The 14,004-nt window shown below is 45.1% G+C and overlaps 1 protein-coding gene across 1 annotated transcript in view; it reads left to right on the top strand.

Moving 5' to 3' along the window:
• EIF3L (eukaryotic translation initiation factor 3 subunit L) overlaps positions 1–14,004 on the top strand; it is a 602,285-nt gene that overhangs the window by 550,728 nt on the left and 37,553 nt on the right. Inside the window, exon 11 of the mRNA XM_044089965.1 lies at positions 11,547–11,680. Coding sequence (XP_043945900.1) covers positions 11,547–11,680 — 134 coding nt within the window. The remainder of the gene's footprint in view (positions 1–11,546; positions 11,681–14,004) is intronic.

Here is a 14,004-nt window from a genome sequence, read left to right as displayed (position 1 = left end):
CCAAGGAAGCAACCAGTACCTGCTTTGGACCTCAATTTCATTCTAGAAAAACTGACCCTGCCTCCATTTGAGCCAGCTGCTTCAACGGAACTGCAATATTTGTCATGGAAAACAGCCTTCCTTCTGGCTATCACCTCAGCACGCAGGGTTTCGGAACTACAAGCCCTCATGGCTGTGCAGCCTTTCATTGTTTTCCATCAGGACAGAGTTTTCTTACGAACCAACCCTTCCTTTATGCCAAAGGTAGTATCCAGGGTAGCCTTGAGTCAGGCTATCCACTTACCTACCTTTTACCCTAATCCACAAAACAAAGGGGAGAGACTACTACATTCCTTGGACATTCACAGACAGCTTCGTTATTATTTGGACAGAACAAAGCCATTCAGAAAATCAGAGCAACTCTGTGTCTTATGCTACAGGTGCTCAAGGGAAGGCTATTTCCAAACAGACAATCTCAAAATGGATAGCCCACTGCATACGCTTTTGTTACTCTTTTCATGGTAAAACTGTACCTGCAGGCATCAGATCTCACTCCACAAGGGCCACAGCTACCTCTGCAGCTTTCCTCAGGGGAGTTCCTATCAAAGATATTTTGGAAGCAGCCACTTGGAGTTCTGTACATTCTCCAAGCACTATCACCTACCATTATGGGCTTTGCCACTGCAGTCTTGCAGGGCATCCTTGCTCCTCCTAGTTCCACTTAGTGCCTACAACCCCTTTTTAGCTTTGGGATTCTACCATCTGTTATGACTGCAGCTGTATACACGATGAACATAGTATGTCCTTCAAGGATGCATCTGCAGTCATAACATATGGGTTGTCCTGCCTCAGGCAGCCCTTCGGTCGGCCGGATTCCAAAGTCTGGGTCTGGCCTCAGCTGATGTCGCACTTTCCCCGACGTCAGAGCTTCTGGGGTATAAAGACATCAGCCGACGCCATTTTCTTCAGTCTTTCTTGCCGCGCGGTGCCCGAAGCAGAAGCTGTTCGCAAGTGCCGGTTGGTCAGATCCAGAGAATTCAGCTACCGAAAACTTCTAAAAAGCTAAGTACCCCGTTGGGGACTCTTTCTTGCCTCAGCCGATGTCAGACAAAGTAAATAATTGTTTAACTTGTGGGAAACAAATACCTCATAAGGATTTCCATTCTTACTGCCTTCCTTGCTTAGGCCCAGACCACGTATCAGCTTGTTTAGCCTGTGCCTCCTTCAACCGACGGACTCTTAGACATCGGTCGGAGTTTGCAGAAGAGTTTTTTGGATCCGCTTTTGCATATAAAATGCCGTTGGAGACTCCGACTACACATTTAGCCAAAAAATGCAAGGAAAAGGACCGACACTCGCCCGGTTTCGGCTGAAACCACGGTTAGGCCTACCGCGAGTGTCTCGGTTTCGGCTGAAACCGAGTCCTCGGTTCTTACTTCTGCCGAAATCATACCTCCAACAACCGAGGCCAGAAAGGCCCCGGCTGAGTCTGCTTCAGAAATCCCTACCGAAGAAGCAAGCGCACAAGAATTGTCCGACACCCTTCCATTGGACATTTCTACTCCTGCACGTGGGGCAGCTAGGCCCCCTGCTTCTATGTCTATTAAGGCCTTCTCCAGGGCTAAAGCAGCTAAAATCTCAAAAGCTTTACCTGCAAAATCTACTTCTCAGAGACCTTCCTCAAGTTCACAAATTCTCAGTCTTGCTGAGGACCTTATATCTTTGATTAGGGGTTCCCAACCTCACCCAGACAAGGCCTCCCACCCTCCTCCTGACAAAAGGTCTAGGACTGAACCCCCTGAACCTCTCTCCTCTGATTACTCCTCGGATGGATCAGATTTATCAGACCATCAGGAAGGGGCATATTCGCCTTATGAGGATTCAGATGCAGAAGACTCTATTCCTTCTGCCTCCCCTCCAGAAGAATTTTCCTTTGGGGAGACTTTACACTCAATGAGGGAACACTTTCAATGGCAGGGTCAGGATTTCTCTGATTCTAGAAAAAGACTCAGGACATTTTTACATTTGCCCCAGCATAGGCCTTTAGCCATACCACCTGTGCTTACTGTAGTTGATGATGCATATAATGATGTCAGTTCTGCCCCTGATTCTCTTCCGGCCCCTGCCAAACCTGACAGATATTACAGGGTCCCGGATTCTCACTTCCACTTGTATAAAGCCCATGCTGCACACCCAGAAACTCTCTCTCAGTGCCCAAAAGGTGTTGCAGCTACCACTGCCAAAAACCCCCTTCCCTCTGAAAGAGAGTCAAGAGCATTAGAGAGATGGGGAAAAAAGGTTTATACATCTGCTACTCTTTCTGCCAGGGCATTAAACTGTCAATTCCATATGATACAGTATCAGGAATATTTGTTAGATCAGCTGAATAAAAAGCTTTCTTCTCCTGAACCTTTAGACCGTAAGTCCCTTCAGGATTTGGTACACAACTCTCAGCAGGTCAGTAATCATTTCTTAAAATGTGGCTATGCTGCACTGGAGGCTTCATTTAGATCAGCTATGACTGGGGCAGTAATTCGAAGACATGCCTGGCTAAAAGAACAGTCCCTGCCAGACCATGTCAAGGCTAAACTCCTAGATGCTCCAATGGAGAAACAAAGTTTATTTGGCTCCCCTGCACAGGAGATTCTATAGAAGGTGGAAGAAAAAGCAAAATCTGTGCAAACAGTAAAGGATTTTCTGCAGGTTCAACCTCCGAGGTTCAGCAGAAACTGGCCTTCAAAGAATTGGTCCTTTCCAGACACCTCCAGAGCACAGAGGGGCAGGAATAGACACCCAAGAGGCAGAGGTCAATCAAAGGGTGCCTACAGGGGTCGTCGGTGGCAGCCTGCCAACCAGAGGAGTAGTGCCACAACTGCAACTACAACCACTTCCACAGGACAGACACAATGACTTGACTCTGATTCCGCCTACCAGGGAACAACTGGAAGCACCCTTGGGCGGAAAGCTGGCTTTATTCTCAAAAAACTGGCATTGCATTACAAAAGACACATGGACATTGCAAACAATAGACAAAGGATACAGGTTTCACTTCCACACTTTACCAAGAAGGAGCGGAATGCCAAACCTTCCACCAAACCAGAAGCCAGAGGCTTTAAGACAAATCAACAATTTACTCCAGATGAAAGCGATAGAAAGGGTACCATCTATGGAACAAGGCCAAGGATTTTACTCCAGACTATTCCTTGTACCAAGAAAAGAAAACCAATGGAGGCCTATTCTCGACTTGTCCGCACTAAACACATATCTCATTGTGCCAAAATTCAAAATGCTGACCCTACAGCAACTTCTTCCCATGTTGGGCAAGGAGTCTTGGCTAGTGACTCTAGATCTCAAGGAGGCATACCTGCATGTCCCTATATGACCAGATTGCAGAAGACACCTCAGATTTCTTGCAGGATCAGAGCATTATCAATTCTCAACATTGCCCTTTGGCTTATCTACTGCGCCCAGAGTATTCACGAAATGCCTGGCATCAGTAATTGCACATTGCAGGCTTCAGGGAATTCAAATCTACCCATACCTGGATGACTGCCTAATACAAGCGGACAACAAGGCAAAACTAATAAAGGATTTGGCCTATGTCATACATCTGTTACAGGCCTTGGGATACACAGTCAACATCCAGAAGTCGAGACTAGTGCTATCCCAAAGGATAACATTTTTGGGTGCGGATCTGGACACAATAACTCAGATGGCTTTTCTCACAGAAGAAAAACAAAAGCAACTCCCAGTCTACTTCATGGCTTTGACAAGACAAGCTCAGCTTACTGTAAGGAAAGTCCTGCAGGCCCTGGGTTACATGGCATCCTGCATAATCTTGATCCCGCATGCCAGGCTGCATATGAGGAAATTACAATGGTACCTAAGGAATGTATGGTCTCAGCACAGGCACAGTCTAGAAACCATGATACCAATCATTCCATGCCTAAAAAAGGAATTCCTGTGGTGGGCTCAGGCCTGCCAGTCCAACAGAGGGTTGCCTTTCAACAAACCACGACCAAGGCAGACCATCACCACGGACGCCTCAGACCTAGGATGGGGAGCACACATGGAGGACAAGTGTATCCAAGGCCTGTGGTCTCAAGACCAGCTGAACTTGCACATAAACCTAAAGGAGATGCTGGCAGTGAAGTATGCAATCGAGGCATTCAAATCATTCCTCCAGCAAGGACATCTGCTAATAAGGACAGACAATACCACAGTCATGTGGTACATAAACAAACAGGGAGGCACTCATTCCTACCCTCTATGCCAGATGGCAATGGATCTGTGGAACCTAGGCCTGAATCTCAACATCCAGCTGCAGGCCAACTTCGTACCAGGAAAAGAAAATTCATTAGCAGACAGCTTAAGCAGAACTACCACGGATGCTCACGAATGGATGCTGCATCCAGACATCTTCAAACTCATAACAAGCAAATGTGGAATGCCAGAGATAGACCTGTTCGCCTCCCCACTCAACCACCAACTGAAGAAATTCTGCTCAAGGGTATACCACCCACAAGCCTGGAGGGTGGACTCTGTCTCTTTCAGCTGGAATGCCCTGACAGTGTATGCATTTCCACCTCTCCCATTGATGTACAAAGTTCTACTGAAGATCAGGGAGGAACAGCCAAAGGTGATACTAATAGCTCCAGACTGGCCAAGGCAGCACTGGTATCCGCTACTGAGAAGCATGTCTCCGGCGAACTCATGGCCTCTACCCCTATGGCCTCTTCTTCTAACACAGAACAACTTCAAGACCCTGCATCCAAACTTGAAAACACTGCAGCTAACTGCCTGGAAAATTGTTTGAAACAAAACCAAACTGTCTTATCTCAGAGGGTCAAGGACATTATCCTGGAGACTCGCAGACCCTCCACAAGGAAGACATACTCAGCTAAATGGAAGAGATTCCTCATTTGGAGCACATCAAAGGGTACAGATGTCACACTGGCAAACCTAGCACATATCCTAGAATACTTAGCAGAACTGTTTCACAATGGCCTATCCTATTCTTCCATTAAGATTCATGCTTCAGCAATTTCAGCAGAGTACAACATGGATCCTCCTATCTTCTCTCACCCTCTCCTCAGACAATTTTTAAGAGGGATCAAAAATGTAAAACCTCCAAGGAGACCCCCTCTGCCTGCGTGGGATCTCAATTTTGTGCTGGAAAAATTAACACTACCCCCTTTTGAACCAGCAGCATCAGCAGACTTACAGTTCTTATCTTGGAAAACTGCTTTCCTTCTGGCAATCACTTCAGCAAGAAGATTATCCGAGTTACAGGCACTAATGGCAGTGCAGCCTTTCCTTATTTTTCACCAGGATAGTGTCCCTGAGAACCAATCCTACTTTCATTCCAAAGGTGGTGTTCAGGGTATCCTTGAACCAAGCTATTCATTTGCCTACGTTCTTCCCTAACCCACAGAACAAGGGGGAAAAACTATTGCACACCTTGGATGTACACAGACAACTACGCTACTATCTGGACAGAACTAAAACCAGCAGAAAAACTGAACAACTTTTTGTAGCATATGCAACTGGGGTGCAAGGAAAAGCAATTTCCAAACAGACAATTTCAAAATGGATAGGAAATTGCATTCGTTTTTGCTACTCTTTTCATGGAAAGACAACTCCTGAAAATATCATACCTCACTTCACAAGAGCCACAGCCACCACTACAGCTTTCCTACGAGGGGTGGCTACCAAGGACATTTTAGAAGCTGCTACTTGGAGCTCTGTGCATACATTTGCCAAGCATTACAATCTACCTTTATATTCCAGATCCCGAGCAGGTTTTGCAACTGCAGTTTTACAGGGGATCTTAACTACACCATCCTTATCTTAGTACCTCCTCCCCGAGTTTGGCTATGGTATTCTACCCATATGTTATGACTGCAGATGCATCCTTGAAGGACATAGTACAGTGTTGTACCTACCATAAATGTAGATGTCCGATAGGTATGCATCTGCAGTCAGGATTACCCACCCTCCTTCCCCTCTGTGGTATTCCTAGGGTGCTTACCCCTCTTTCAGCTAGCTGGGAGAATCTATTATGGTGTATTTGTTTGTATGTATATATGTATATATATATATATATATATATATATATATATATATATATATATATATATATACATATATAATAATATCTATATATATATGTATATATATGTTGTTTGCTGCTGTTTGGAATTTTCAACATTTATCCAAATTTAGCCTTCCTAGAGGGCACCTGGCATCTGGGGCAAGAAACACTGAGGAAAATGGTGTCGGCTGATGCCTTTATACCCCAGAAGCTCTGACGGGGAAAATGCGACATCAGCCGAGACCAGACCCAGACTTTGGAATCCGGCCGACCGAAGGGCTGCCTGAGGCAGGACAACCCATATGTTATGACTGCAGATGCATACCTATCGGACATCTACATTTATGGTAGGTACAAAACTGTACTTTTTGTACCTACCATAAATGTAGATGTTCGAGTGCTAATACAGCTGCAGTCCAGGTTTCCCTCCCTCCTTCCCCTCTTGGGACAGGCCTAATGGCTAACACCTCCTCATACAACCTGATTGGGGTATTCTTTTATGGTGTATTTGCTTGCATCTACTGTTTTTTGATTGTATTGCGTTATTACATAAATTTATGTTTTGCCTTCCTTCTGGGGGCACCTGACATCTGGGGCAAGAAAAACTGAAGAAAATGGCGTCGGCTGGTTCTTTTATACCCCAGACGCACTGACGTCAGGGAAGAAGCGACGACATCCAACACTGGACCTAGACTTTGGAGTTCGGCCGACCGAGGACCCGCCTGACGGCAGGATAATCCATCTTTTATGACTGCAGCTGTATTAGCACTCGATCATCTACATTTATGGTAGGTACAAAACTGTACTTTCCCCGTGTCATTCCTCCCCCCCCCCCCCCTCGAAGGATGTCTTCTTCGGAGACATCATGGACATCCTTATTCACTGAGAGGGCTGGTCTGCTCAGAAACCCAACCTGGACGAGTTGGCATTCTTGGGGGCGTTTGGCTCGGACCCTTCTATATCCTGAGTGTCACCTCCCGCGGATCTACTGGTGGATGTAATTACATTTCGGGCATGGAAGAGCCTGACATGGTAGAGCCAATCCCCAAATGTCCTGACAAGATATTTAGTGCTCCCTCGGATCGGACCTACTGGACCAAGGGATCCCCTGTCGATCCCATGGTAGTGGCAGTGGCCACCAAGAAGGAGCTTGTGCAGGAGAGCTCCATGGTCCATCCGCCAGACTGAGAGTCCAGGACGGTAGACCGCTTTGGGAAGTGGGTCTATGCTTCAGTCATGTTTTTGGTATGTGCACTGAACTATATGGCACAAGTAATTAGACTCCAGCGAGATCTAGTCAAGGAGATTACTGAGTCTACCCCAGGATCCATGTCGGCAGAAGGCAACAAGGTTTTTCCTGTCGTATGGCCACCCTCACATAGATTGCTAATACCTCTGTGCAGCTCCTCTCTCATGCTACTGAGGGCACTGCTAGAGCTACCGGGATGGGCGTTGCCATCAGGTGCCACACCTTGCTCTGGCTCTCTGCATTCTTGGAGCCCTTTAAGGCATCTTTTACTAGCGCCCCGTATGACAGTTCTACCCTCTTTGGAAAGTCGGCACACAACACTCTTGTCCAGAGCAAGAAGACTGGAAGACTCTGCTGTTGGAATCTTCTTTTCCACCCCATCAACTAACATTTTCAAGGAATCAGAATGGGGAAAAAAAATGTGGTTCCGGAAATCTCAGAGCTGCTCCCAGGACGCTGAGGACTCACCTTCCCCTAGAGGCAGAGAGGGATATGATAGAAGCCTCCGCTGAGGTAGAGAGGGTTAGAGGAATCAGGGGTCTCAAGAGCCTTTCTCAGACAAGCCCGCTCAGCAGCCCTGAAGGGTTGTCCACATGCTCAGCTCTGGAAGCAGTTAGGGTTCACCTCTCACTACACCGAACAGCCTGGGAATCAATCACAGATGATCGTTGGGTGTTGCAGATCATATCCAGAGGCTATTCAATCCCCTTTGTTCAACCACCGCTCCTGCCAAAACACCTTGCGGACATTCCACCCCCGCAAAGGGAGGAGGCAGCATTGGAAATTGCAAACCTGCTAGAAAAGCGAGTCATCCAGCCCGTCCCCCTGGACCAGTCTGGATTAGGCATCTATTCCATTTTCTTTTTAGTGCCAAAGAAAACAAGGGACTTGAGACCCATTCTAGATATTTCCACCTTAAATCTGTCAGTTGCCAAGACAAAATTCCAGATAGTCACTCTTCAGTCTATCCTGCCATTCCTGCAGGAGAATGAATTGATATGCTCAGTCGATCTCGAGGATGTGTACTACCACATCAAGATGGACAGATACTCTCTGATGTTCCTCCTCTTCCAGCTGGGAGCCAGTCATCATCATTTCAGAGCGCTCCCCTTTGATCTCACCACAGCCCCTGGGTTTCACCAAAGTGATGGCAGTGGTAGCGGCTCACCTGCATCGGCAGGGCTTCCACGTCTTCCCTTACATGGAAGATTGGCTCCTTTCTGCCCCTTCCAGGCATCGACCCTACCAAACAAGGGATTTCCTTCATCAAGTAGTCCGCCAGTTGTGCATAACCATCAATCTCAACAAATCCCTGCTGACTCTATTTCAAGTTCTAGATTTCATTAGAGCTCGGTTGGACACTACTCAGACCAGGGCTTTTCTAACCTCAGACAGAATTCAGTCCTTGAAATTTCATGTCGTGTGTATCCTTCAAGCCCAGTTGCTGATGGCAGAATTAGCCTTACAGGAGTTTGGGTCTATGACAGCCATGATCCTACTGCTGAATTATACATGGGGCTACTGCAGTGGACTGACTGTTCAGTGGTCATTGCTAGATTTTCCATTGTCTCACCTGATTCGCTTATTCTGAGTATGCAGGGATTCTCTTCTGTGGTGGATTCATTCCCCAGATCTTCTTCTGGGTCATCCCTTTATTCTGCCAGCCCCCTTGGCCATGGTGACTACAGATGCCTCCCTACTCGGGTGGGGGCATTGTTTGGGAAGGACAGTCCAAGGCACGTGGTCTCCCCATGAGACTTGATTGCATGTCAACGTCCTGGGGATTCGGCCGGTGCTCCTAGCACTGCAAGCTCTCCTTGCCCATCTTCCTCTTGGGTCGATTGCTATCCAGAAGGGCAATATGCGAGTTGTCAGGTAAATTAACAAACAAGGGTAACCAGGTCTTCTCCCCCCTGTGTCACGAGGCCATGAGAGTGTAGGAATGGGCGATCCCCACAGGCCATTTTCTGGTGGCATCGCACATTCCGGGAAGGTCCAACATTCTAGCGAACAGACTCAGCGGGTCTATTCTGATGTCTCTGAGTCCTTCGGTAACAAAATTGATTTTTCTCATGTGGGGTCAGACTTGCTACAATCTCTTCACCTCTCCTTCTACCGTGAAGTGCAGGGAGTTTTCGCTCTGAACCTCCCACAGGGGAATCCCCCCAGAGATGGCTCTGATCCATGCTTGGCCCTCCGGTCTTCTGTATGCTTAACCTCCTCTCCCTCTGAACCCGAAATTCCTTCATAAAGCTCACAGGCTGGGGAGCTCAGTCATTTTTATTGCCCCATTCTGGCCTCACCAAGTCTGGTTCCCATCTCTATGGTCTTGTGTAGTGTGTCCTCTATGGGCATTAGATCCAGTTCTGGACCTCATCTCTCATCCCTCAGGGATACCTCCCCCAGATCTGGTCAGTCTGAAGCTCACCGTTTAGCTGCTCCAGTTCCCATGATAGCCAGGACTCCCATGTTATTCTCACCCATCAAAAAGATATTAGGTGCAGCTTGTAAGTCTTCCACTAGGAAGATTTTTTCCAGCAAGTGGAAGTGTTTTGCTATCTGGGCCTCTCAATGTGATCTAGATCCTTTTACTGCTCCAATTCCAATGGTTCTAGAATTTGTGGCAAACATTTTTCACCGAGACGCCAGTTCTTCCATGGTCAAGGTCCAACTGGCAGCTATATCTAATTTTCATGTAGGCAACAACACTGCTTCTCTAGCTTCTTCTAAGCTTTGCAAGGCCTTTTTGAAGTGTACTTTTTTGCTTCAGCCACCAATTAAGGACCCAGTGTCTCCTTGGGATCTTGTGCTGGTTCTGCAAGCTCTTGTCTCTTCCTCATTCGAACCAGCAGCTTCAGTAGATTTACAGTTCTTGTGTTGGAAAACGGCTTTCCTGATTGCTATTATCAGCCAAAAGGGTTTTGGAACTTTAGACGTTGTCAATCAAACCTCCATATACGATCTTTTATAAGGACAGAGTGTTTTTATGTACTAATCCCTCTTTCCTTCCCAAGGTGGCTTCGGAATCGGACATTAATCAGGTTATTAATCTCCCTGTTTTCTTTCCCAATTTTCAGAACAAGGGAAAGTACAAATTGCATCTGTTGGATGTTCATCAACAATTGCGTTTTTATTTGCACAGGGCCAAGTCTTTCAGTAAATCTGACCAACTCTTTGTTTCTTATTCTAAGCCCTTTCTAGGGAAACCTGCAGCGAAAGTTAACATTGCTCGTTGGATTTTCTAATGTATTATCCTGGTCTGTTCAGCTAGAGGTTTGCCCTCGCCCAAACATGTTAAGGTCGATTCAACTAGATCTGTGGCTACTTCATCTGCCTTCTGGTCCAGAATTTCGCTGGATGATATTTGCTGTGTGGCCACACGAGAGAGAGAGAAAATGGCACATAATTATGGTCAGGGCTTCCTGTGCATGCCCCACATTGCTTCAGAGCACTTGAAGTGGGATTTGGTTATCACCTTCTGCCATATCTTAATCTAGAGGCATTGAAAATAGATACAAATTAGAAGGAACACCCAGGCATAAATCTGGACTCCCACCCAATTAGCATAACTTTTATGTACAGAACTGTCCATAAATCCTCCCACTTCCAGTAGGATTGTGGGATACTACTTAGAAACAGAAGTCTAAAACTGAGTTTGACAAAATTCTGTAAAAGATAATGCAAAATCAGTAGACTTTAATGAATAATATTGTAGAATCTCACTCAGATTTATGTATTTTATTATTTATTTATTTTTGCTTCTGGGAAAGGGAGATGTAGCATGTAGGTCCTAAGTTATTGGTGTCAACAGTATGATGGTCATGTGGTGGTGTTTGCTTTGTACTACATAGCTTCAAAGTCGTGTAACGGGGGATTCAGAAAATTGTATTCCGAGGTAAAGCAAGCCTGAAAACAGGAATGTGCTTCCAAAGTAGTTGCAGATTTTTGGAAACAGGGTAAAGGTGCAAATTGAGCATGTAAATAGGTAAGGTACCTCCAAAATTGATACATTTAAGAGGTCTGCCTTCAGGTTCATTCTCTGATCTTAAGAATAGAAATCTGGACAGTGGGAAGAGGGTCTAATAGTGATTTTTTTTGAGTTGCAATATGCATGCATATTTTTGTACTATTTAATCCAGTTTGTGTTAACCCCCTTTGTTTTTTATCCTCAAAAAATGTCCATATAACTGTATACATGTCATACACAGTGTCCTTTTCTTTCAGATAAACAAGCAGAACGAGCAGATGCATGCACTTCTGGCCCTCGCTCTTACTATGTACCCAATGAGAATTGATGAGAGTATCCACACCCAGCTGAGGGAAAAGTATGGTGACAAGATGCTTCGTATGCAGAGAGGGTGAGTCAGTCACTGTGAGACTGTAAACAGGAAACATTACTTGACATCGCTTTTTGTTTAAAGCAGTGCCGCTAATGCAGAAAATACTACTCGCTATTTCAAACAAAGTCACCTTAAGGAGAATTGCATGGGGTCACTGCATTTAGATTTAAAGCCAGGTGCCTCTGCTTAGTGTGTGTTGCCTCCAGTACTGGTATCCATGAACTTGTGCAATAGTCACTTGTGTGACTTACCATTTGTAAACCATGAGGAGCAAAATGCTAAACCCTCTTTTAGTGGTCTGTAGCATTTCAAGTGGGGGGGGGGGTTGGGGTGTAGTACAGTATCCATTATTAGGATCACTGCTGCAGTAGGAGTCATAATGTGGGCAGACATTGGGAGATAATTTTGACTTTAGTATATATTTGAATGGTCCCCCCACATAGAGCCATCTTTTCTTACATTATGGATGCATCGATAGGCTATACAGTTTAAAAAGGGGAGGTGACTGTACCACCGCTATAGTTCTTTTTTGACACATTGAGTTTGTCAGTTTTATCCAGATGACTTCCAGATCTACAGCAAGTACCCATTTTTTTCTATTCTCTTTAGTAATTACCGTATTATCTTTCTTGATTCTGATTTGTAGGCCTTTCAGACACTGCTGGCTCTTCAAGAAAGTTTACCAACAAGTGTACTTGTGACAGACATATAACCACTGAAGTACTTTCACCTTCACTTGTGGTTTATGTCTTGGTATGCTCAAAAATGGCTGAGCATATGTTTTGTGTTTCATTTAATAAAATAAAATAGAGAGAGTAAACTCTGACCACGTTTTTAGGGCATAAAAAGCTTCTGGCTTTACGAAAAGGGGTCACTACCTATATTTTAGAGATTTTACCTGCAGAAAGCTAAGGCAGACTTAGTGGTTAAAAACGTGGAACTAAAATTTCCAGAGAGAACACAATGCCTTTGTGATTCTGTAAGACCTGAATGTGTTTGCCATAGAGAAGTGAAGATTTACCAACCACCTCCCTTGATGTTTTCTACTTTACTGATGCCCCTTCAGAAGCTTGCATTGAGGTGCAGATTTCTCAGATGTACCAGGCCTCTGTGGAATTATCCATCATGTCACAGCCCAGCCACTGGGTTTCACTCTTTTTCTGTCTCTCTTCTGGAAGCTGCTTGCCTTCAGTGAATATTCTAAAATCTTTTTGCTCAGTGACCTTCCAGCCCCATTGAGAAAAAAATATATATTTTTATAGAAAACAATATGCAGAATAATTGAACTGGCTAGACTGCAGATAAGCCTGAAAATTGGGGCAACCATTCTTCCTATCAGGTGAATGCTCTGTATGTGGGATAACACCATGCTAAGAAGGAGAGGACCATCCCCAGATAGCCATCTGAGTCAGATGGGTGTGAGTAGGAATAAATTTTTCACCCTCACTGATGACGGCAAATCCTTATTCTGATAAAGAAAGTCATGCGCTGGAAGCATTTTGCAGTAAAGTTTACACCACTTCCACTTTAAGTGTTTGAGTTGTTAATAGCCAGATTTACCTATCCTAGTATCAAGGTGGCATTATAGAAAATATTGAAGGGATATGCACGAGAAAATTATGGGTGTAGCCATTAAGCAGTACCTTCCAAAACTTCTGCAAACTAAATTAACTCATAGGGATCTCAACAGCAAGATGCTGGGTGATTAGCATCAAAGTCACTGATTATTCTGAAGATATTAGCCCTCAGCTAAGTGTACTAATCCTCAAGCAGCCTTTATAGTCATTTGAGTGCGAGATCCCTGCAAGGCTTGTAAACAAGCTATTAAATGTAGTTATGACATCCTAAATGCCTTCAGTAGGGTACCTGCCTCAGCTAATGTTATCCGTTGGCAGGTTTAACTAATGATTCATCCATTGCCCTAGGACTTTGAAGGGCAGCTCTTAAATGCACCTCCAAAAAAATTGCTTTTTGAGCCTCCCTTAGCGAAAATGTTCAAGGAACTGGAGGAAAATGGCAGACTGTTCAGAGGAAAACCTCTTTTCCATTCCCCAGTACCAAAATTTAATGATTATTTTCACCACCAAGCCATGACCATTTTTATTGGCAACAACCTCATGCTGAGCAACCCAAGCAAAAGGTTGATTAAAGAAGAACAGTTGAGAGAGATGGTAGAGGATCAGTCCCCACTAAGCCCATGAGGGTTTCTCCTTATTCTGACTACCCCACTTTCCTCCTTCCCCACTCCCATCAGTTAGGAAGAAAAACATTCCTTTTCAGGACCAAGTGATTGAAGTTAGGCATAGACCTACAGGCCAGAAAGTCTGTGAACACAGATAAAG

This window comes from Protopterus annectens, chromosome 1.part0 (assembly GCF_019279795.1).
Source record: "Protopterus annectens isolate FY-2018-M chromosome 1.part0, PAN1.0, whole genome shotgun sequence".
NCBI lineage: Eukaryota > Metazoa > Chordata > Ceratodontiformes > Protopteridae > Protopterus > Protopterus annectens.
The sequence above is the reverse complement of the archived record's forward strand: the minus strand, read 5'-3'. Positions and strand labels throughout refer to the sequence as shown.